General features: G+C 51.6%; 2 protein-coding genes and 1 long non-coding RNA gene across 8 annotated transcripts in view; 2 read left to right on the top strand and 1 right to left on the bottom strand.

The window, feature by feature from the left end:
* The first annotated feature begins 3,288 nt into the window (after positions 1 to 3,288).
* Positions 3,289 to 7,864, top strand: CKS2 (CDC28 protein kinase regulatory subunit 2). Its single transcript, XM_047829879.1, has 3 exons — positions 3,289 to 3,461; positions 6,123 to 6,250; positions 7,532 to 7,864. The coding sequence occupies exons 1-3, from the start codon at positions 3,403 to 3,405 to the stop codon at positions 7,582 to 7,584; spliced, it is 240 nt and encodes a 79-aa protein (XP_047685835.1). The 5' UTR covers positions 3,289 to 3,402; the 3' UTR covers positions 7,585 to 7,864.
* Positions 7,865 to 8,209: 345 nt separating this feature from the next.
* Positions 8,210 to 9,240, bottom strand: LOC125150253 (uncharacterized). Its single transcript, XR_007146289.1, has 2 exons — positions 9,042 to 9,240; positions 8,210 to 8,739 (listed from the first exon to the last, which is right to left on the bottom strand). It is a non-coding gene; the product is annotated as an uncharacterized LOC125150253 (long non-coding RNA).
* A 37-nt stretch (positions 9,241 to 9,277) lies between these two features.
* The window catches only part of SECISBP2 (SECIS binding protein 2), a 40,986-nt gene continuing 27,509 nt past the window's right edge, over positions 9,278 to 22,754 (top strand). For 2 of the 6 annotated variants that reach the window (XM_047829876.1, XM_047829874.1), the window contains exons 1-5: positions 9,278 to 9,434; positions 10,275 to 10,420; positions 15,137 to 15,347; positions 15,618 to 15,741; positions 17,185 to 17,414. In XM_047829876.1, coding sequence (XP_047685832.1) covers positions 9,399 to 9,434; positions 10,275 to 10,420; positions 15,137 to 15,347; positions 15,618 to 15,741; positions 17,185 to 17,414 — 747 coding nt within the window. In that variant the 5' untranslated portion in view covers positions 9,278 to 9,398. Of the gene's footprint in view, positions 9,435 to 10,274; positions 10,421 to 15,136; positions 15,348 to 15,617; positions 15,742 to 15,771; positions 15,960 to 17,184; positions 17,415 to 20,204; positions 20,287 to 21,670; positions 21,874 to 22,754 lie in introns of those variants that run through there. The other 4 variants (XM_047829873.1, XM_047829872.1, XM_047829875.1 and 1 more) reach the window with 4 other exon arrangements.

Below are 22,754 nucleotides of genomic sequence, written 5' to 3'. Positions count from 1 at the left end.
ATATTACAAACTAAGGATGTACAGATGAGTCCCTAATTCTGACACTGATACGTCTGTATTAGGTGTACAAAAAAGTCTATGTGGATAATCCATGGTGTTTAAATCAGTGGTTAAATCTGTGATACAGGATTGTTGAGAAAGGAACGAACGGACACCTTATTTCTTTTAATAAATATTTTTTACTTCTTTAATTGTCAAAGATAAATGGGATAAAACTTCCTAGGAAGAGCGCTAGGAGTTTGGTGGGAATTGAGAATTACATTCAAAAGTACACTAACACTGAACAGCAGTGGGTGCGGTCGCTGAAGCTGGCATATGCAATCTGATGCTTTCTCACGTATAATTATTCACAGAAAAGTCAAGATGATGGAGAGTAAGCATTCAGAGCTCAAACTTGAGCTTTGTTCTATGTGCTGTCGGTCCTGAATGAGGTCATGACCTTGTGCTTGTATTAGTGGAACAGAGAGAAACTCGTATTTCAAATAATATACTGAGTCCTACTTACACACAGACTTGATCATCGGAAGCGTCTTCCACTGATGTGGTGAATAACTGCTTTTCATATAATATGTACATTTAAAATTTCAGCTTGTTTAGAACGGGAAATTGGGGTCAAGGCAGGCTTTGTACTTGCACTGCTGTCCTTCATATGATTGATGTGGAGGCCCAGAAGGGACAAAGAAAAAAAATGTTTATGCCAACTGTACGGTGCCTTCTAGACAGGCAGTTAATAACTGGAGCAGTCGAAAGAAAGAATGCATTCCCCAGGAGGAAGGCTCTCTTAGCACACTGCCTGGTCTGAATGACTGAATATGGACCGACGGGCTAGTTTTGCCCTTGACCTCTTTGTCACTGTGCTCAGTCCATGAGCAGGGTACAGTAGCTTCCCTCTTCCTATCAAGCGAAGTCTCTTTCTAACGGGGAGCCCCTGGTGAGGGGGTTCCTTCCGCCCCATCCCCCCATTCCTCCCAGTTACCTTTATCACATCTCATCTGACCTGATCTTGCTGAGAACATCAGCCACCCCACAGTCATCAAAATGCCCAAACTTATCAGCAAGGAGTCCAAGAATCCCTTCCCAGTCTGGCCCAATTCAGTTAGTTTTCTATTGCTGTTTTTACAAATTACAACAAACTTAGTGTCTTAAAACAGCACAAATTTATTATCTGACAGTAACAGAGATCAGAAGTCTGAAATAGGTTTTACTGGGCTCAGATCAAGGAGTCTGTAGACCTGTGTTCTTTCTGGGACTTTCGGGGAGAAGCCATCCATTCCTTTTCCAGGCTCAAGGGGCCACCTGCGTTCGTGCCACTCTGACTTCTCATTCTGGGACAGCTCCTCCTCTGGCCCTCTTGCCTCCCTTGTTAGGACCCTCGTGATACCCCTGGACCAGCCACTATAACGCAGGGTCATCGCACCATCTCAGACAAGGTAACATATCCACAGGTTCCGGGGATCGGGATATGGACATCTCTGGGGCTGTTTTTGTCTATGACCTCGATCCTCCCAGATTCACGCCCCATGGCCTTCCTTCCCTTGACCTCTGCATTCTACATTCCCAGCACATACCGGGTTTCCACCTGCAGGTCCCTGACAGTGCACAGTAGTGGTTAAGAGGCCAAACTCTGGAGTCTGACTGTTGGGGTTCAAATCAGTGTCTGCCACTTACTTGCTAAATGGATTTGGACAAGTAGTTATTGGTGTTGTTTTCACCTGGATCTAAATACGATTATAAGGGAAAAAGGTAAAGGACACCACAAGGAAGCAGTTACCCAAATCCAGACTGCTTGCTGTTCCGCAGGCACCACTGGCCTGCTTTCTCATTGAAATCTCTATTATAAAGGATGGTGGGTCACCTTGTGTGTGTGGGGGGGGGGGGGGGGGGTGAGGGATGGATCCAACCAAATTGCATGTTGGGGCCCAGGTCTGGATGTAGAGGTCAAAAGGGAGACAGTCAGGGAAATGTGACTCTAAACCAGCCCTCAGAGGATCATAAGAATTATATAAGTGTAATAGTGGCATGACGCTAAATATTCTTAAAGTTTTTCTTAAGACCTACCCCATAAATACAGCGATATACTCATAAGCACCCTTTTAAAGCGAAATGACATTATACCTGGGACTCTCCTTAAAGATGTGCAGGGAAAAAGGAAGAGGGGAGTACGTGAAACAAGATGGCCAGAACATTAACCGCTAAGCTCAGTGACTGGTACCCCGGGCGTGATTATACTATTCCACTTTTCCGCCTAAAATTTTCCTCGATACGTCTCTGTAAAAATAAATCTCCTAGAAAGCTACTCATTCCTAGGCTCTGCCAGAAAGCCAGAGGTCCCCCTGTCCACCTCCCGTGACGGTTTATCACATCTTTACCATCACCGCACCTCATTACCCCCAGTTATTCAGGCCTCCGGATGCTCGCCCGGTGCTGGGCACAGGTGGCCCGCAGAGGCGCTGGGCAGGGGCGGGACCCAGCAGGTGCGGCGCGCAGGTGGGCGGCGGGGGCACCAGCAGGTGCGGGACCGGGTGGGATCCCCGCCCTGCGCCCGCCGATGCTCCTGCTCCAGCGGCGATCCACACCGGTCCCGAAGCGCAGGGCGTGTGCCCGGTGCGGAACGCGAGGCGTCAGTCACCACGAGGTCGCTCTGCCACCTACAGACAGCGGGTTCACGGGTCCGCGTACTTCCTCCGGCGACCTCAGTCTGCCCGACGTGGGCTCCGGACCGCGCCGCCCAGGGCCTGGCCACGCCCGCCCGCCGCGGGCGCCGTTACCTCCCGGTCCCGAGGCCAGGCCCGCGGCGGCCGGGAAGCTGGCTCCCCTCCCTCCCCACGCCCGGACTGCCTCACCTCCCACGCTTCCAAAGCCCTTCTCGGGCCGCCCAGACTGCGCCTGCGCGAAGGCGGACGCTAGGCGCGCAACCCCACCGCGCTTCGCCAAGCCCCGCGATACCTCACCCCTCGCGCCGACCCGCCCACCCCAACGGCTCGGCGGACCTGGAACGTTCTAAACTTCTGCGCACGCGCCCTGCGACCTTTAACATCCCGGCTCCGCCCTCCTCGGCCACGCCCCTTTCCTTCGGGGACCTTTTCGTCCCCACGTCTTGCCAATCATCCACTTCTTCCCTGGAGCGACCTCGCAACAGGTCTCTGATTGGCTCATCATGGGAGCCAACGCCTAGGATGGGGGGTGACGATAGGCTGTGAGCCGGTCTCGCCTCCCGGCAGTTTGCGCGAAGCGTGATTGGCCGACGCCTCCGTCCAATCAGCGGTGGGCTGTCGGATTCAAACCGGGAGCGTTCGGCCTGCGGTCGGTTGGTCGCAGTCGAGTCGTTGGCTTGGCCCGACGTGGACGTGTGGTCCTGCTGCGCCCGCTCTTCGAGCCCCGTCGCTCCCGCCCGCCCGCAGGATGGCTCACAAGCAGATCTACTACTCGGACAAGTACTTCGACGAGCATTACGAGTACCGGTGAGGGGCCAGCCGGCCGGGCTCTGGGCGGAACCGAAGTCGGGGTCGCAGCGCGGCGGCCGGGGTTCGGGTCGGGGCCCGAGGTCGGAGGTCGGGTCGGGCCGGGGTTGAAGGACGGGGGGCCGGGGTCGAGGCCGGGTCGCCCCCGCCCGGGCGGGCGCGTGCGGCCCGCCGGCCTCCGCCCTTTGTTCGCGGAGGCGAGGAGGCCAAGCGGGCCAGGGGGCGAGCTGCCTGGCTGGGGGGTCGGGGTTCGGCGGACCGGAGCAGGCGGCGGGGCGCCTACCCCTCCCTCTAGTCAAGGCCGTGTCCCGCGGCCTCGGTGTGCCGGCCAGGGGGGCCTTCGGCTCCCTAGTCGCCGTGAGACGCGCCCGGACTCCCCGCGGCGGTGGGACCAGCAGCGAGGACGCGGCGGCTGGGAGGCGCTCGGCACTTCCGGCCGTGGCCGTGCGGGGGGCCGGCACCCTCCGGGCGGGGCTCGGGGGCGGGGCTCGAGTCGGTGTTTCTCCGCTCTCCTGGGTCTTAGGAATGTGTTTTCTGGGGAAAAACGGGGCGTGTTTCCGGGCAGCTCTACCGATTAGTCATTCCTGCCCCGGCTAGAAAATGCGGTTTTCTTGCCACACTTGGATTTGAAGTCTGCCCGCCCAGTTTTGTAGAGGAAGAGCACAGACACGGTTCTCCCGTGGTGCGTGGGCCTAACGTGCAGGGGCGCGCTGCGGGCGTCCGACGGCGGGCAATCGGGGCTGGGACGGGGCCTCCTGCACCGGGGGGCCCCAAGTGGGGAAGGTACTTTCCGGGACTCGGGGCGGTACTTCCGCCCTTGGTTTCCGGACCCCGGCGCGGTTAGTGAGGAGCACCGCGCAAGGTAGACCCCCCCCCCCCCAGGCTCGTAGCCCAGCTAGCCGAGCGGTTCGTGGGGGGACAGGGCAGCGGCAAATTGGGTCTGTTGGGTGTTTGGTTTGTGCTGTAGGTACAGACGTGGCTTTTCCTAGTTTCCTTATGCTGAGGCTCCTCTGCGCCTGGACTTGCAGACCAGGTCCTGTCGGCCTGTCGGTCCCTGTGCAGTCAGCCGCAGTTCTCTCGGTGAGGCTGCTTCCACCTCCCGGTGTTACCTGGCCGGAAACAGCCTGTTCCCGCGGTTGTGCGTAGCGTTGGCTCCATTGCGCTTCTCTGGGAGAAATGGAACAGCCGTTGCTGTAGAAGGCGGAGACATTTGTAGAGCCTTGAACGTGTCTGTTAAAGCAGCATTTCGAGGGAACACAAAACACACGTTTATTGGCTGGCTGTACTAGCAGGACGGCTTCGGGTCAGAGGTTGGCTATCAGTAAGTATGGGGGTCTCACGTTACCTGTGGGTTTTCAACCGCGCAGGGGGTCAGGGCCCCTGACCCCGTGTTGTTCAGGGGTCAACTGTAGTTCACTGGCACTGGTAAAAAGAGCATAATTGGGTTCAGCAGCCTCGTGGCAGGTCTGGCAACACAGTTGTTTTGAGGCTCATTTCTTTTTTGTAAATAATACGAAACGGGTATTTAATTCACCAGTCACAGACTTAAGTTGATGACTGAGTGCTAATGGGCTCTGGGTTCCGTTTTCTCCCGTGCGGAAAAGGGTCACCCCACCTGGCCAACGGACTCAGGTGGTAGATATTTTACACAGGTCAAGAAACGTGGTTATGGATGACTGTGCAACTTTACTGCTACTGGGAATGGTGGTTTATAAAGATTTTTTTACTGTAATTAAGCAGGGTGCACATTTGTTCTTAAGTTGTGTGAAGTTACAATTATGTTCTTGATGGTTTGACATTGGAGAGTATTGCAAGCCTTCCTGAAAAAACTTAGTAAGTTTTGGATATAGGTCATCTGGTTAGAAGTCTGTAACTTATGGAAAACTGAAGGTCGTTGTGTAAGGTTGTCAGGCACATGTATATGTGGGACTTGGGTTTGTTTTTGACTTGGATTTGGAAAAAACTTCTAGGGTACATAAGGACTTGTGTGTGCTGCAAATCTATAACGTTGAGTAGTGGGAAACCCAATTAACAAATTAGTTTTTTTCCCTCTTCTGTGAAAGGCTGCATGGGTCTGGGACGACCGTTCTACAGTCAGAAACCATCTCCAATTTACAAGGCTTCTGTGGTCTTAGATGGCTTCTCTGGCTCCCTGATCACATCAGTCGGCTTCATAACCAACAGGAAAGAACGAGGAAGAGAGTTGGGCACGTTCTTCCCTTTTGAAGACAGTTTCCATCAGTGGCATATTTTCTCCTTACACCCTATTGGCCAGGATTTAAGTCCTCAGAGGTAGCTGTAGGGCTGGTTGGGATGTTTTGGAGAACCATGAGCCTGATTTCAGGTATGGGGCTTCTGTTCCTGAAGAACATGGGGACAAGTAGCAAGCAGTCTCTTGGAGAAGAAAAGAGGAGTCCTAAAAAAATGTCTTCTGCTTTTCGACCATATATGCTTCTCTCCCTATTTTGAACATAGGCCATCAAAAATCAGAATTAGAGATATTAGATGGTTCTGAAGATTGATGCCAACAGTAACATAACAAGAGTTGCTTGAAAAATCTTTATTTTGAACTCAGATTTTGAGTACCCTGAAAATGTATTTCTAAAGTGCTCATAATTGTAGGAAAGGTGTATTTACTAATTCTTGGCTGTATCTTAACAGGCATGTCATGCTACCCAGAGAACTTTCCAAACAAGTACCAAAAACCCATCTGATGTCTGAAGAGGAGTGGAGGAGACTCGGTGTCCAGCAGAGTCTAGGCTGGGTCCACTACATGATTCATGAGCCGGGTAAGTTCTGCCATTTAGGGAGGCATTAACTGAGATAAAATAGTAGGGTTGCACTTGTTGAAAATTGTTGAGTAATATTTGATACTGAGTGATAATCCCAAAGTAACCAGTGAGTTTGAATGGCCGATTGCTTTCCTCCCTAGAAAGAATTTCCATTTTATAAAGTACATAATACATGAGTGAAGGTAACACGTTATTTTACCTGCAAAAAGACAAGGAGTAGAAACAAATAGGCAATTCTGTTTTATTTTAAAATGTCTTTTTTTTAATGTGTTGTTATTAATAGTATCTAATTTTGCCAGGAGTATATTTATAATGCTGGTGTTCCCTCCCACCCCTGCCTTTGAAAACGAGGAACTTATTTTAAGATACTTTAAAGTGTCCTCAAGTTCTATGCATAGAAGTTAATGCAATTTGAAGTGATTTTGGTTTGACTTTTTGTTTAGCCTTCTAGTAAGGGATAATTGTTATCTACCACATTAAGATGAAATTAGATAACATAGTGAACCGTGCTATGTGTGTGGTGCATTATGAGTGTTTGCGTTGATGTGTGAGGTTTTCCAGATATGAGATGGTAAAGTAAAACTTGTGGGGCTAAATTCTACCTTTGTGTTACTAATAAATCTAACTTAAACAACTTCTAATGCTTTCGACAAAATTTGAAGGCATACTATAGCAGCTGAATTAGGTGAAACTAGAGCAGTCTTGTTTTCTGCTTGTTGAAGAAAATCAGCAGTAGCAGCATCAGAAACTGAATTAAAGGATTGGGGCATTTAATTGTATCCCAGTTCAAAAGCTCTTTCTCCAGCTAATACCAGAGCAAACTGGGGAACTAGGGAACCCGGGGCCCCCACTTACAAAGAAACAACCTTTGGGAATGGGCCCCAGGGATCTGTACTTTCTACAGGCCGGTGGGTTTTGATTTTGGTATTCGGTGTCTTTTTCCAATGGAGAGAGGTAACCTTTCTCTTTTCCACCGGAATGGAGATTCTAAAGGTAGGAACCATTTTCTTCAAAGTGATTTCTCTACTTAGTTAGCGTCTCTTTCTCCAGGGTAGGTAAAATGAAAAAAACTTGGAGGGGAATATTGACATTATCATCTTGTTTTCTGTTTACAGTTGACAGTGACTTGAAGCAAAATGTATTTCGGATACTTCAATAAGTAACAGTTGATCGTGGATTGATTTTATTTTGCTTCAATTCAGAATTTGAATTTTGGATTTAGTGAATGAAAATTAACTGTATTGTATTAAAATTATATAAAATATTTTGTTTCCACAGAACCACATATTCTTCTCTTTAGACGACCTCTTCCAAAAGAACAACAAAAATGAAGTCTATCTGGGGATGGTCAATTAAATCTTTTTCAAATTTAATGTATATGTGTATATAAGGTAGTATTCAGTGAATACTTGAAAAATGTACAAATCGTTCATCCATACCTGTGCATCAGCTGTATTCTTCACAGCAACAGAGCTCAGTTAAATGCAACTGCAAGTAGGTTACTGTAAGGTATTCAAGATAAATTGCTTCTAGTCAGTTTTTCTCTTAATATAAGTGCCTGTTTGACTTTGCCTGTTATTTTTGTTAAATAAAGTTTATATGTTGCATTTATTTACTGGGGTTTGTTTATTTAAAACCATTTTTGTTTTAATGTTTATTCAGTCATTTTGAGAGAGTGCCAATGGGGGAGGGACAGAGAGAATCCCAAGCAGCCTCCTGGCTGTCAGGGGGGAGGGGGTGGGGGAGGGAGGCTTGATCTCACAAACCTTGAATCATGACTGGAGTGGAGATCAAGAGTCAGGCTTAACTGAGCCACCCAGGTGCCCCAAGGGGTTTTTCTTAAGGTTAATTTGTGTCTACTGAGGTGGTTAGATGATTTCAGTTTTACAATGTTGGTCTGGAGGAGATAAATGTAAAGAAATATTAAATGGGTTTAAAAAGGCTTGGTTTGATGAGGGTACCATGAGTTCACTTAAAAAAAAAAAGCAGGACTAAGTTTCATAGAGACATTAGATTTCACTGCTCTGCTGTTAGTTTAGTTCCTGGAGAACGGTCCAATGTGTCTAAGAACTGTCCCATCTGGAAAAAACAAAACTGTCCCATCTGGTGGCCTTAAGGGAAACCACTGAATCCTGTTCGGCTCCATTTACCAAGTAGGCGTAATGCTCCCCAGAAAATATCACCGCAGTTTTAAAGTTGAAAGGCACTGTGAAACACCTTTTATTCCAGATACATGTTGTGTCTGTCAAATTGCCTTCAGCTGCTACGGTACTCTAGGGTGGATGCAAACACACACTGTCTTTGCTGTGCTGGGGAACACTTTCAGATGACAGTCTGGTGTCCCTCCTCTGCTCCTCTGTCTTCATACGTGGATGAGGACTGCAAATCCTATCAGTGGTGCTGAGCAGCAGCCTAGAACTCCTTTCTGCCCCTGGGGGCCCAGGGGTAGCAAGCAAGATGACAATTGCTGTGTGAGCCTTGTTGCCCTGTGGGTAAACCAAACGGTACAGAGTGAGAGGGGACACCGGCCTCGGCCTCCAGCAGCGGTGGCTGCCAGTTCCTAGGCCCAAACCTGGTGAACCTAGCCGTCCCCATTTCCCGCCTTAAATTCCTGCTGGTCCGCGAACCCAAGCGTCCATACTGGGGGCTGCAAACCTGCGGCTGGGCTCCTAATTAACCCCTACTGGCCAGACAGCCCGCAGGGGGCGGGGGGGTGGTGGTGCCCAACCCAACCCAACCCCCAGGCCGCCCGCGCCCGCCACGGCCACACCACGCCACTTTCCCTGACTCCTTTCCTCGCGGTCACCGGCTGTCCGCCGGAAGGAACGCGGCAGCCGTGAACTGACTTTTCCGTGCTCACTTCCCGGGTGCTGGAAGTCCGTGCTTTCCTCGGCTCCACACACCACGTGGTACGCGGCCCCTTCCTCCACCTCCGGTGTCTCCCGCCCCACGCGGGCCTGCGCGGCCGCCGCCCTGCGCACTTCCGGCCGGGAGCGGGGCGGGGCCGGGCGCGTTTCTGTGACGCGCTTCCCGGCGTCCTCTCCGAAGGCGGAAAAGCGGGGAGGAGGAGCGCGGCGCGTCCGTGCCACCTGCCGACGGGGCGGCTGCTGGCCTCGAGGGCAGGGTCTCCCCCGAGCCGTGCGCCATGGCGTCGGAGGGGCCGCGGGAGCCCGCGGGCGAGGTGAGGACGGCGCCCCGCACTGGGGCGGCGGGGCGGCCTCCTAAGCGGGGGAGGACGCGGCCCCTGGAGGGAGGCCGTCCTGGTGCCCGGGGGAGGCGACCCCGCGCCGCCTCGCCGCGCTCGTGGAGGGGAGCGGTCGGCTTCCAGTAGCGGTGCGAACGTGCGCTGGAGCGGTAGCCGCCGCCGGCCCGCCGCGAAGGGAAGAGTGTGCTTTGTAAGCGCGTCCGCGGAAGTCAATGTTAGTGCGCTTCAAGAAACCGAAAGAGCGGGTTTTACGTCCAAGTCCCAAGGGTGTGGGGCGCTAGGACGATTTCTAGCAAAGCCTGCCTCTGCGTCCCCACAAGACAGCTCTTAATGGTTCGCCGAGCGAAAAGCAACGGTTTTATGTAACTTTTGAGAAATTCGGTGGAGGTAAACTTGCGCGGTGCGTTTGTGTTTCCGTTGGCCGCTGGCGGGCGGTTGTGGGTTCTCCCGGACTCAGGCGGAGAGAGGTCGGAATCCCCGCACTGCGGGTGGGAGCGAAGGGGGCGCTGTCCGTTGTCCTCACTACGTGTTCTGGATGGGATTTTATTTCCGCTCTCACTGCCTGCCCTCCTCGCCCTTTGTAATATTTGGTAGAATACTTTTTTTTTTTTATATATAAAAAGCGTTGGGGGAAAAGTTGTTAGCGAACAAATTATTATTTTTATGAGCGCGAGGTATTTGAACAACGGACGGTACTGGGATTAGCGTTTCTGGGGCTGCTAGAACCGAGCCGCTTTCTTGGGTTTCTTTGGTTCACATTTGGCTTGCCTCAGAATGTCTGTAGTTAACCACCTCTCCCCCTTTTTTTTCCCTCAGGGCATCAAGTTGTCAGCAGATGTCAAACCGTTTGTCCCCAAATTTGCTGGGCTCAATGTGGTGTGGTCAGAGTCTTCGGAAGCTCATGTGTTCCCTGGCTGTGCAGCCCCGTATTATCCGTGTGCTCAGGAGCTGCCGGGGCCTGAGTACGTACCCTTCTCAATGTCTTGTGGTACCCGGGGACCCGATAGAGGGAGGTTAGACTTCGATATATACCGCACCTAACCTGTTTAAAGTTGTCGAAAGACTGGAGGATGCTCCTCAGCCGAGAAGGGTCTGAGCCAGTGGCACCACCTAACTGTGCCCTGAATCAAGACGGAAACCTCAACTCTCCCTTCCTTTCTCCACACTCATGCCATCATTTGGGGCAAAGAAAGTATGGGGATTGCGTTGCATTCTTTAGTAGGAAACTTAATTTCAGGGATCATTTGTGCATAGGGTTTGAAACTATATCAGGTATCTGATGGGACAGGGAATGGGCGGCAGACAGAAGCCCAGACAAAGAAACCTGCTCTTTGGGTTTAGGGTTTAACATTTCAAAATCATGCTTGGGGAGGAGTGGGGACTCTCAAACATGGCTGCTGCTTTGTGTGGATAGTACTTTGGAAATTGTGGAGTTTTGCTTTAACCATTTTTCTTTATAAGCGTCCTGGGGAGAAGGATTCTTCGAGTTTGGGTTATAAAATTCTTCTACGTTTGAGTTGAAAGGAGGCTTATGTTGTTTTTTAAGTGTTCCTTTTCCTTCTTGAGATTTCATTCTTTATTAAGAAAATGGTTTCTGTTATTAGCTGAGTTTAGAAAAACATGTATTAAACGTTTTGTGTTGTTCTGTAGAGTACTTGTAGATTTTACTTGTAAGGTATGCATCCCCTTCATGTGAGAATCGTCTTTACACTCCTTTAATGTGGGTCATACTTGTTTCTTTTCCATGTCTGCATACCATGCAGTTTCCATGTCTGAAACTAGTTTAAACTTCATATAAATTCTACAGTGGTATTCTCAAAGATGAGAATTGGAATAAATAATAAAATTATCAAGTTGTCTGATGTACTTAGGTTGTATTTTTTTTTAATTAAAAAAAATTTTTTTTAATGTTTATTTTTGACAGAGACAGTATGAGTGGGGGAGGGGCAGAGAGAGGGAGACAGAATCCGAAGCAGGCTCCAGGCTCTGAGGTGTCAGCACAGAGCCCGACGCGGGGCTCGAACTCACTCACAGGCTGCGAGATTGTGACCTGAGCCGAAGTCGGACTCTCAACCAGCTGAGCCACCCAGGCGCCCCTAGGTTGTATTTTTTTTGACAGGGTTGGAGGTTCTACCTGTATGTGCTAGGGTAGGAATACCCAGGTTTTCCATTGTAATTTCATCCTTTGTGAAAGGAAGGTTGGCATGGATCACGTTTGAGCTGTTCCGTACCTTAGGTGGTTCACAAGATAAAGTAGGAGATATATTTCACTCAGTGGCGAGGATTCGAAGCCATGTACTGGGTGGGATTCCAGTTACCCAAAATAAAGGTGGAAAACATTCCTGCAGCTAAAGTAATGTTCTGGCAGTGGCATGAATGGAGATGAAATTGAGGCTTATAGGATTGCTAAGTTTAAAAATGAAGTTTCTTTATCTCTTGTCCTTTTTTAGCTTTGATTTTTTTTTTTTTTTAAGTTCTTTATAAGCAAGGAAAAGATTGGCTGACAGTATTCCTTCCTGAGAAAAAAACAAGGACAAAGGCACGAAAGCAGAGGGGCGGGGTCAGGAAAGACAGGGGCCTTTGAAGGGGACAAAATGGGGATACACATATTTGAGAACTGATTATCTGGTCTGTTCTCATGGAGGCTAAGAAGTCTTTGCATGAGCCAGGTTTTGTGTAAATGGGGATCTCCTCTGATGAAAATAAGGATAGCATTTTCCATCAGGAACTTGTTTCCATGCTCTTGTCCCAACCCAAGGGGTGGCGGGGAAGTGTACACCTGAGAAACCAAGGCTAGAAGCATGTGTTCAAAGTTATTCAGTAGGTAGCGCCCAAACCAGAGTTAGAGTCTGTCCTGACCTGTGTTCACGCATAGTCCCCAAAGCTGCTGTGATGTTGGCAAGTGTTGAGCCTTTCAGTGTGTTGCAGTGTGCTGTGAGATGTGGGTGCTTTTTCCTTTTTTTTTTTTTTTTTTTTTTAAGTAGGCTCCACGCCCTGTGTGGAGTCCATTGTGGGGCTCAAACTCATGATCCTGAGATCAAGACCTGAGATGAGATCAGGGGTCGGATGCTTACCCGGCTGAACCACCCAGGTGCCCCCTATGTGGGTGCTTTTAAGTTAAAATCTCTCAGCAGTGAGAACCTGTAGTCCTGGACAGAGTGTGGCTCAGGTCTGTTGGGTGGCTGGAGCCCAACACATCCTGGCCCGGCTGCAGGGACTGGGGGCAAGACTTTGCACGACCATCAAGGACAAAGGAGCAGGTGTAGGGCTTGGGAGAAGCCTGCATGGTTTAGGCAGGCGGTAGGGAACTGTTGGTTGCGTTTTAAATGGTGTTGTTATGCTCACTCCTGGATTCTTATTCTACTCAGGGAGAGGGGCTTGAAGGCTTTGACTGGGTTGCAGGCACCAAAGCTAGAGAAGAAAATACGGGGAGCCCTGCTGCAAGGAGAACAGTCTTCAGTGGTCCGTGTGGGTGTTGGTGGGAGAGAGGCTGTGGTGATTTCTGGCTGAATGTATGCACAGCGGTGGGGTCTCTCCTGGGAGTGTGGGTGGGAAGAGGGGCTGCTTGGGGACTAGCTGTACAGCTTGGTGCTCCAGTGCCACTTGGGGAAGAGTGAGCCATTCGGTGGGACAGCCTGTAGGTGGGAGAGCAGGGCCCGGAGTTGGCGAGGGTAAGGGCCTGCAGGTGCGGGTGAGGTCTTGGGGGGAAGGAGGGCAGGTGTGGGCTCCCGAGTCTGACTGGAGAGGAGGGAAAGTACAGGGGAGCACCCTCCATGGACAAGCTTTTGGAAGGTGGGATGGGACCAGTGGAGCTGTTGAAGTGATGTGGCAGAGGGCCAGACCCCGAAGATGGCATGGCGAGGAGGCGACCGGGCTTGCAGGAAGGATGTCCTGGAGACTCGGGACTGTTGGTAGGGACGGGGCAGGGAGAAGTGGGCAGGGAGCTCAGTGGGGATCGTGTGAGCATGGGGACTGGGGGGGGCAGACCAGCTGTAGAAGCACTGCCAGTGTAAAGGCGGGGGGTGGGATGAGACGATGGGTGTGAGGGAGGTGTGTTCTGTGGTTTAGGGTCATCTGGGCAGTTTGTGGCAACTGGAGTTTTACAGACAAGCCATTTGAAGCCCCAACAGATGCCGTGGGATGTCTCTGTGACATCTGATTGTGTGGTGCTCTCTGCACGTAATTGTACTGGGCTTGGATTGGAAGGAAAAATACCAACTTTCCGGTGGGAAGAAAGACCAATGGTGACCTGTGCAAAGCGGGACTAGATTGTGAGCAGAGGCGGGACCCGGACCAAGGTCTCTGGACTCCTGGATGGACATTTTCTGGATGACCACAGCCTTCAAAACCACCGGATCCTGCGTCCCTTTTTCTTCCTAACCTGTTTCATCACTCTTTTCATTTATCCTGTTTTGGGACTTGGGCCGTCATCTTTTTTACTATTTTTTTTTGCTGTCAACCCGTCTGCTTCGCCCGTGTTCTCTTCTGAAGAACAGATTCTTCACTTTTATCTGCTCCCTATTAGATTTTCTGAGCTTCAGATAGAATAAAACGGATTTGCATCTAGAGTTAGCATAGTGGGATGAAGCTTTGAATCTTTTTCTTTGCAGAGAACAGCACTAGACGAGGTGCACAGAGGCAGGTACACGAGGAGTAGTTAATTGCTAGAATTAGTGGACGATCTTACAAGGTCTGAGCTTATTATAAAATGTCATGGGTTCATAGACCGTGATAGCAGGCTGTCCACAGTTAGGTACCGTGTGGGCGTGAATGTAGTGGACATTCTGGTAAGTGTGTAGCAGGTCTAGCCTTGTCACCTGGGCGGTGACTCCCTTCTCCTGCAGCGCAGGCTCCTCCTTGCAGCAGAGCTGAACCCGTGCCTGAACCTTCTGGCCGTTGAACAGCGAGAAGGTGATGCAGGTGTGTGCTGGTCAGCTCTGATTTTCCCGCCTTTCAGTGGCCCCGCACACTCTGGGATTTCCCTGATTTTCCACCAGAAAAGTTGCAGCTCTGGGAAGTCACAGACACATCTGGTGCTTATTTGTGGGATTCAGAAGGTCCTGTTGTGTGTCTTAACTCTTCTGCGTAGCATTTCGCCGTTGTTCGGCTTTCACTGCAAGGTGGTTGAAACCCCTGGCTGAAAACCACGTTTGCTAACAGAGTCGGCGTTAAGTCACATCTCGGCAGCCCGAGCAGATGGGGCGTCTGGTGCCCGTGTCGTTGGCAGGGTTGCAGCTCCTGGGCCACCGTTTGCCTGCAGGCTCTGGGTGGGGCTGGCAGATGGGTTTGGGCGGCAGGGCCTGTTAGAGCCCCCTCTACAGGGAGAGTGGTCTGGATGGCCCTGCTGGCCAGCGTGGCTGTGGGAGTCTTGCTCCAGCATTTGATCCCCTGGGAGGGAGGAGCTGGGGAGGAGCTGGGGCGTCCCTGGGCTCTGCCGCACGTGTGACACAGTTCGGTCACGGATGCCTCAGTGCTGCTGGGAGCACGTGGGACTGGGTCTTCGTCTGTCCTTGCAGAGCAGGAAAGAAATGCTGGGAGGTTTTATTTGGCTATTACAGACCTTTCGGTGCTAGAACAAATGACCTCAACAGCAGTGAGAAGTTGAAACGTGTCTAGTCCAGAAGTGCTCCTTGGTTTGTGGTACGAAACCTGTCACTCAATTTGCCCTTTTTATCTAGGCAGAAACTCTACACTGAAGATGTGGCCTTTGGAGCTTCAGCTTTTCCACCTCAGTATCTGTCCTCTGAGCTCGCTGTCCATCCGTGCAGCTACTCTCCTTACCCCGTGGAGTCTACACCGCGCGTGTGCCCGGTGCCCGGCGCCCCGTATGCTTACGGCCACCCCGGCTGTTACCGAGCGTTTCAGACCCCGAAGCCACGGAGCGAGCAGGTGTGTGCTCTCCCTCAAGGGACAAGAGCTGTGTTTAAGGTTCGCAGGTGCCGTGGTGTGTCGGCTGCTTGAGCGTTTAAGACGCAGAGTTGGTCGATTCTCACGTGATACTTAAGTGTCGCTTATCACTTTTGTGTCTTTAAGAATTGATTTTTGTTTAAGCTTTTTTGAAATGGTTGAGTTGTGAGTAGTTACAGATTTGCAATTTTAAGCCTTTTATATGAGGGTAGGTTTCCTTAATTCATGTTAACTTTTTAATTTTTCCTGCAGAAAAAAACGTATGATGAACAAAAGTTTGATAGCAAGAAGGCTGACGGATCTCTGCCATCTGATGTAAAATCGGGTAGAGGCTCACATCCTACTTACATTCTCGCGGATGCTAATTTGAAATCAGGTGACGGTGACAGACTCTCTCATGTTATATCGTCCTACCCCGTTCGCCCCAGAAACGCCACTGTCCTTTGTACACCGGTTCCTGTGAGCATGCTCGCTGAGAAGAGCAGAGGCCAGTGGGCTCCTGTGGGATCCTGGAGGCCTCTCCCCCCGGGGAAGGACCTGTTGTTGGGGAGGCTCCATGATGTGCCCTTTCCTGTGCAAGAACCCACTTGGCGAGTAGGTGACACCACAGGCCTCGGAACATGTCCTTAAGCAGATCGCAGCCACATCCTCTACTGTGTTTGACCATGTTCGTTCTTGAGGTCGCTTCTCTGCTGTTCATGTGGGACGCTTTTTAGTAGGTGGGAGAGTTTCCTGTTTACATCCCATCGTGAGCAGTAGCAGACCTGGGCGGTGTAGTTACCCAGGGGACATGTCTACTCTGGCCTTGGAAACTGCTGTTCCAGGCTGTGGCCGAAAGTTAGCGATTCTGCGTGGTGCTTTTTCCTGTAAATCATGTACTAGTGTAGTTTAATGGCTTATTTATGTAGAGTCAGAGTCTTTTTTTTTTTTAAGTTTGTTTTGAGAAAGAGACAGCATGAGTAGGGGAAGAGCTGAGAGAGAGAGAGAGGGAGGGAAGAAGGGAGGAAAAGAGAATCCCAAGCAGGCTCCACGCTGCCAGCACAGAGTCCGATGCGGGGCTTGAACACCCCAAACTGTGAGATCGTGACCTGAGCTGAAACCGAGAGTTGGAATGCTCAACTGACGGAGCCACCTGGGCATCCCAAAGAGTTAAAGCCTTTGTAGTAGCTTTATTTTCTGGGAACGGTCAACTTCTTTACATGTGTAACTTACATTACTTGGTATACAAACTTTTCTCTTTGTGTTGACTTTACTCCAAAACCATTTGGCACGTGGGAACGTGAAAGGGAAGTTGAACAGTCAACCGTAATGACTCTGGTCTCATAATTAAATGCGGGGGCTGCGTGGTGTCGCAGCCCACGTTAGGATTCGTCGGTTTTGGAAGGAGAAAAATGGGAAAGAGGTTCCGAGTTTAATTTTAGTTGCTGTGTTTCAAAATTCCTCTCTAGTGTGGAAGATTTGACACTGAAAAGAAAATCGTTGGCCTCCCTGTAAATTTGCAGAACTCTATAGGTGCAGCATAATTAGATTGAGGGAACTCGTTCGTTGGCTTTAGAACTGCGCGCGACCTTGGCGGTGTGCTTTGCTTGGCGGTGTGTTTTGCTTTGCCCGTTGGCCCGGCCAGAGCAGCTGGCCCCTGCGGTCCCTTCCGTTTTCCACCGTCTCGCAGGTTGGCAACACTAGCAAAAGCGAGGGCGTTTGGACGGTGCCGCGTCGCCGCGTCAGCCGCAGTAGACTTGCTGCTGTGCGGTTGAAGCGTGAGTGCGGGTCAGCGTGCGGCCCCTCCATCTTTACCCCGCTTTTCATTCTGCAAACACAGATGGTTATCACAGACGAACGGACAGGAAATCCAGAATCATCGAGAAAAGTGCATCTGCCTCCAAACCAGAGTTTGAATTTACCAGGATGGATTTTCCTGAACTGCAGGGTCCAGAGAACAGGGAGAGCGCAGAGACACGGAAGCAGCCCCGGTGGGGGCCTCTGCGCTCCGCCTCAGCTGACCTCTCTCTCCTGGGAGAGGTGGGGGAACCCACCGCGGGGACAGCAGAGGTGAGTGCGGGGCCTCCTCTCCCTTCCATTCCTCTTCCCCCATCGCCCCCGTGTGGCTGTCACGGGCGATGGGTCTTGGTGTGCGGGTCGCCAGAGGACCTTCTGTGTGGGCTGCGGCCCCGAGTACAGCTGCTGTTCTAGAAGAATCCCCTGATTAGCCGCTCTGTGTTTGCTGCCTGCTGCTTCAGCTGCGCTCAGTTCTGGTGAGCGTCCCGCTGCCCACACGGCTCCTCGAGAGCATCTGCGCCAGCGTGGCATTGGGCAGCTCGCTTAGCGGTACCGACAGAAGTCGTTGTAGTCAAACAGTAGTGTCTCGGACTGCAGGGAGTAGCTTCCGATTTTTTCTGGCCTTTGACCCGTACCTCTCGCTGATGAGTCCGCAGACTCTGCAGAATGATGGCTGGACGTGTGTTTTGTTTGCCGCTTAGTGACTTTAACATATGCCGTGTTCCACGTTCGGTCTCACGGTTTGAGTTCATCCAGGTTCCAGGAAAAACATGATCAGGTCAGTAGTCCCTAAGACGGCTTGTGACAAATATCTGTTGTGGGAGGGCGGGAAGGCCAGGAGAACGGACACCAGGAAGGGGGCGGCTCCCCCCGTCCACTTCCCCCTTGAGCGGAGCGGGCATTCTGCCTCCTCATACGCTCTTGGGTGCCGAGGCGGGCAGAAGAGCCACTGTTCCCCCACGTGGCCCCTGTCCCTGTCGCACCGCGGCGCTTTCTGGTGGCTCAGCCGTGACAGGGAGGGCCGGCTGGCCGCCTCACGTACAAGGCTCTCCGCTTGGTGTGGCCCCGGCTGGGTGTGTGTGATAGCCGAGCGTCCAGGGGCCCCCGTCTGCATCACCGCTGCTCTGTGCGTGTCCGAGCCCGTGAGCACTCTAGGGAAGTGGGACAGGACTCCGAGGAGGGCCGCAGCGGGTAGGGTCTGACACGTTCTGCCGTGGTCACCTGCTCCTGCTTGAGCACTGCGGATCTGGACGAAGTGAGGCACAAGTGCTGTGTCAGGACATTTACAGACTCATGGCCTTGTGACATGTTCACACTCAAATTACATGTGGAGTTTAAAATTTTTCCTTCTAGAAGGAAGATTTTCCTTGGTAGTAGATCTTTAAATACAAGGAAAAAACAGTTGACCTTGAACAACACAGGTTTGAACTCCACTTAGTTGTGGAGTTTTCTTTTTTTTTTTTCTTTCCTGATAAAATCAGTACAGTACTGTAAACATATTTTTTCTTCGTTGTAATTCTCTAAAATGTTCTCTTGTCTCCAGCTCTTTTCGTCATAAGAATACAGCCTAATGTGGGATGTGCGTGTTAACCCTTCATGTGGTCGATAATAATGCTTCCGGTCAATAGTAGGCTATTACTAATTAAGTTTTGGGGGGAGTCCAGAGTTAACATGTGGATTTTTAACTGAACTCCAGGGGTGAGCACCCCAACCCTCAGGTTGCTCAACATCTGTATTTGTCTGAAGTTGTACAAGAGAAAACTGTGTTAAGCACTTAAATCTTTTTTTAATGGAACGTTGTGGGAACTAAGGGGATTCCCCTCAATTTGAAAGAGCAGGGGAAGGGCAGAGAGAGAGAATCCCAAGCAGACTCCGCTCTGTCAGCACAGAGCCCAACTCGGGGCTTGAACTCGCAAACAGATCATGACCTGAGCCAAAATCACGAGTCGGATGCTTAAGTGACTGAGCCACCCAGGCACCCATGTTTGAGTTTTTAAAACTTTGGGCATTTTTCCTTGTCGTAAGTATCTTGTGAAAACCGGTGGTGCTGAATCTTTATTGATATGTGTAATTTACATGATTGTTCTTGAAAGCGGTTTCTGGTGTTTCATTGGCCTCGGTGAGCGTGTAAGTTATATTTATTAGAAGAACAGGCTGTGTTTAAGTAATTTTATTTTTTATTACTGGGCTCAGATTTAATGAAATGGCAAAGTGGGAAAATTCTTGAAGGATATGAGCTTTAGAATTTATTTTAAACCCATTGATTTGAATGTGTCACTTACCTTTTGCCTTGAGCACTGCCTGTCACCTGGCAGTCTTCGTGTGCCCACCTGCCCCCGTGTCGTCTGCCGCCTCGTGCTCCGTGGCCCTTTTTGGCTTTACACAAGGGTGTGTGGGTTACAAGACGTACATGGGTTGTCTCTGGACCTTCGGGTGGACTTTGGGTGTGGGGAACCGTGGCTCCCGCCTTCTCTCGGGGGCCCCCGGCCGCAGGCGGTGTGGACACTTGTGTGCTGGTGCGGAAGTCGTGTCACACTGATCTTTTACAAGGGGTGTGGTATGTGTGCTGCGATCCCCTTACTGGGTGCACATAAAAGCGACGCATAGGTGTTTGTCGCCTGGCAGCGAAGGGAGCTCTGGGGGCTCAGCTGAGCTCGGCGGGCGGCTTCTGACAGGAGTGAGGTTTGGCATTTCGCACTTATTATTTATTTGGATTTGTAAAAAAAAAAAAAAAAATTTAAGTTTATTTATTTTGAGAGAGACTGAGTGTGAGATTGCGGAAGGGGCAGAGAGAGAGAGGAAGAGAGAGAGAATCCCGAGCAGGGTCAGCACTGTCAGCACGGAGCCGGATGCAGGGCTCGAACTCACAAATCGTAAGATCGTGGCCTGAGCCAAAAACCAAGAGTCGGATGCCTAACCGAGCCACCCAGGAGCCTCACTTATCTGGAATTTTTCATTCGCGCGTATCTTGCAGATTTTAAGAACGGCAAGGGACACTGTATTTAGAAATGAAGCAATTGCTTTCACTTTGCAACAGCAGGAAAATGCCGGTTTGCCTTTTAGGGTGAAGGAGCGACGAGAAGCCCGAGCGCGGCCGAGTCCGTGGCCGCCGGCGCCGCGGCCGGGCCCTCCTCGTGCGCCAGAGGTAAGAGCGGCCGCGGCCTCCGTCGGGTGCCGGGCCTCGGCTGCCGGGGCCCCTTCGGACGCCATCCCGGAGACCTCGTGGGGGCGGGAGGCGGACGCCAGCCCCGAGCCCCCCGCGTCTGCGCGCGGGGCTGTGAAGCGGGAGCAGAGAATTCTAGAGAGATGCGTCCGGCGTGTCCGATGAAGTGAGACGTTATATGGACTCAGGAACACCTGCTTCCTGAACGATCACCTGCCCTGGTGGTTCTCCGAGGTTCTGGCTCCAGGACCCCTTACGACCCCTCCAGCCCTGGGGAGCTGCTGTGTGTGTGCCCGCTGTCCGGATCGGCAGTATTCTCGGTTCAAAATAGTCATTCCCTTACAAGTAACCCTGGTCCCCCGGTACCTGTTAACAGTGTGTTTTTGTGAAAAATAACATTTTCAAGATGAAAACCCCACGATGAGGAGAGCAGTCTCGTTCTGCACTTGCGCAGCTCTCCACCGACCACCGGCTCCCCGAGGCTCGGCCTCAGCGTCGGGCCGTCGGGCGGGCTGAGCCAGCTCCCGGCTGTCCGGAAGCCCGGCCGTGGCCCGGAGGAGAGCGCGCGGGGAGGCACGGGCCCGCTGTGTGTGTCGGGGCGTCGGTTCTGACCCCGCGGGCCCTGCCGGGGTCTTGGGAGCCTCAGACCCCACTGAGAGCTGTCGGCCTGTCCCAGAAGTGACATTCACGAAGAGTTCAGTAATTCTGCCTTCGGTTTGTCTAGGGAGCTTGTCCTGACCGAAGACGTTTTTACGTTTCTCACGTCTGGGACGTGTGTGGTTCAGTAATGGCTTTCACTTAAGAGGTGACTCGGATGGTGTGCGGCTCAGTCTGGCGTCCTCGGGGCGGGGGCGGGGGGAGCCACAGCCTGCCTGGGGCCTGTTGTGCCCGCACAGAGTCTGGTGGGCGCCTGAGGAGCGGCATTGCCGTACTTAGGCCTGAGACCTAAAAAGCAAGAAATCCCAGTTACCGTGGTGGCTCAGATCCGTGATCTTTGACCTGTGGCGTTGAAGGTCCATTTCGAGGTCAGGGCCAAGATTTCCTCTCTGCCTCGTTGATCTCGTGTGTTTACCGTATGGACTTAACCGTGGAGTAGTTTTTAATCAGAACTACAGTTTGTGTCCCCACCTGCACCCCCAAGTTGGAAATCCGGTTTCCGGGCAGAGCACCTAGGCTCACAAGTGAATTCAGCCCGTTCCAGGAAGAGAGCTTAGTGAGTACGGTCGTCTCCGGGAGAAGGTGTAGAGCTCTAGTCTGAGTGTAATTACGCCTGAGTAGTCGCCTCACATGATGACGTGTTTGCAGTTTCTGAGTCTTTTTATTTTACTGTTGAGATTGTTCAACGATTTTGGTTATCTTTGAGCAGAGTTATCTTGGACACCAATGGGTTATGTTGTTCGGCAGACATTATCTACAGAACGGCCACCGGCCCCTAAAAACGTTACTTCCATGATAAACCTAAAGACGGTTGCTTCATCAGCAGACCCCAAAAGCGCTAGTATGTCGCCCTCTGAAGTTTTCTCTGCGGACCCTTCCTGCAAAGAGAAACACGTCCACCCTACTAAGAAGGTATGTGTCCCACGTGGGCTACGTTGGTCTTCTCTGCCACTGACCGGGTAGTCTCGTCATCTCTTCTCAGCACCTAGGGGAGTGTCCCATTCTATACTGTAGTCCCGATCTGCCTTGAGAGAAAGTCGAACCCCAGTCCGGGAACACGAGCGGGAGCTTTTAGAGGGAGGGGCCCTGTCCGTTTCAGACCCGTGGTCTCCGTGGCCGTGAGCCGTCGTGAAGTCTCTGAGGGAGTGACGCCGGCAGAAGCGTAACGCTCTGGCGTGTAAAGGCTTGCTCCTTCGCCCCCGCCCCCGTCCTTCGTCTGTTGAATTCCAGCTGCTCTCCCTGTTTACTCAACAGTAAAACAGTTGAGTTCCACGCTGTGGGATCAGCTGCGTGTCAGTGATGCTTGGCTAACTGCAGCTTTCTTGTTGTGAGATAGCATTTCAGAATCCACGTTTCTCTCTCCTCTCAAATAATTTGAAGCTGTCATCTTTTTGGTCCCTTCGTTTCATTTCTTAAAGAGCCTTTTGTATGGGTCTAGATTTTGTTCTCGAATCTCATTGTGTACTGGTACGTTATTTCAGGTTGTAACGTGGCCGTATTTGTGTAGTGCAATGATGTCCCGTCTTTTGGAGGGCGAGGATACTCTCTCGTACCCCTGGTGTCACAGACTGTCCCCCGCAAACGGGAGCTGTGCGTTGACGGTCAGTTTGAGGGAGAGAAGGTGTGCTGGCGACAGGTACGGTGAGGTCACACCTGTGTGCCTGCCCTCACGGCTCTGTGAACCATGTGCAGGACTCCAGCGCAGCGGCCGAGTCCCCTCTGCACTCGGTGCCGCCAGCTCGGGGCGCGTGGGCACAGGCCGCAGGATGGGGCGCGTGGGCCTCTGGCTGCTG

Source organism: Prionailurus viverrinus, chromosome D4, assembly GCF_022837055.1.
Source record: "Prionailurus viverrinus isolate Anna chromosome D4, UM_Priviv_1.0, whole genome shotgun sequence".
Lineage (NCBI taxonomy): Eukaryota > Metazoa > Chordata > Mammalia > Carnivora > Felidae > Prionailurus > Prionailurus viverrinus.
The sequence above is the reverse complement of the archived record's forward strand: the minus strand, read 5'-3'. Positions and strand labels throughout refer to the sequence as shown.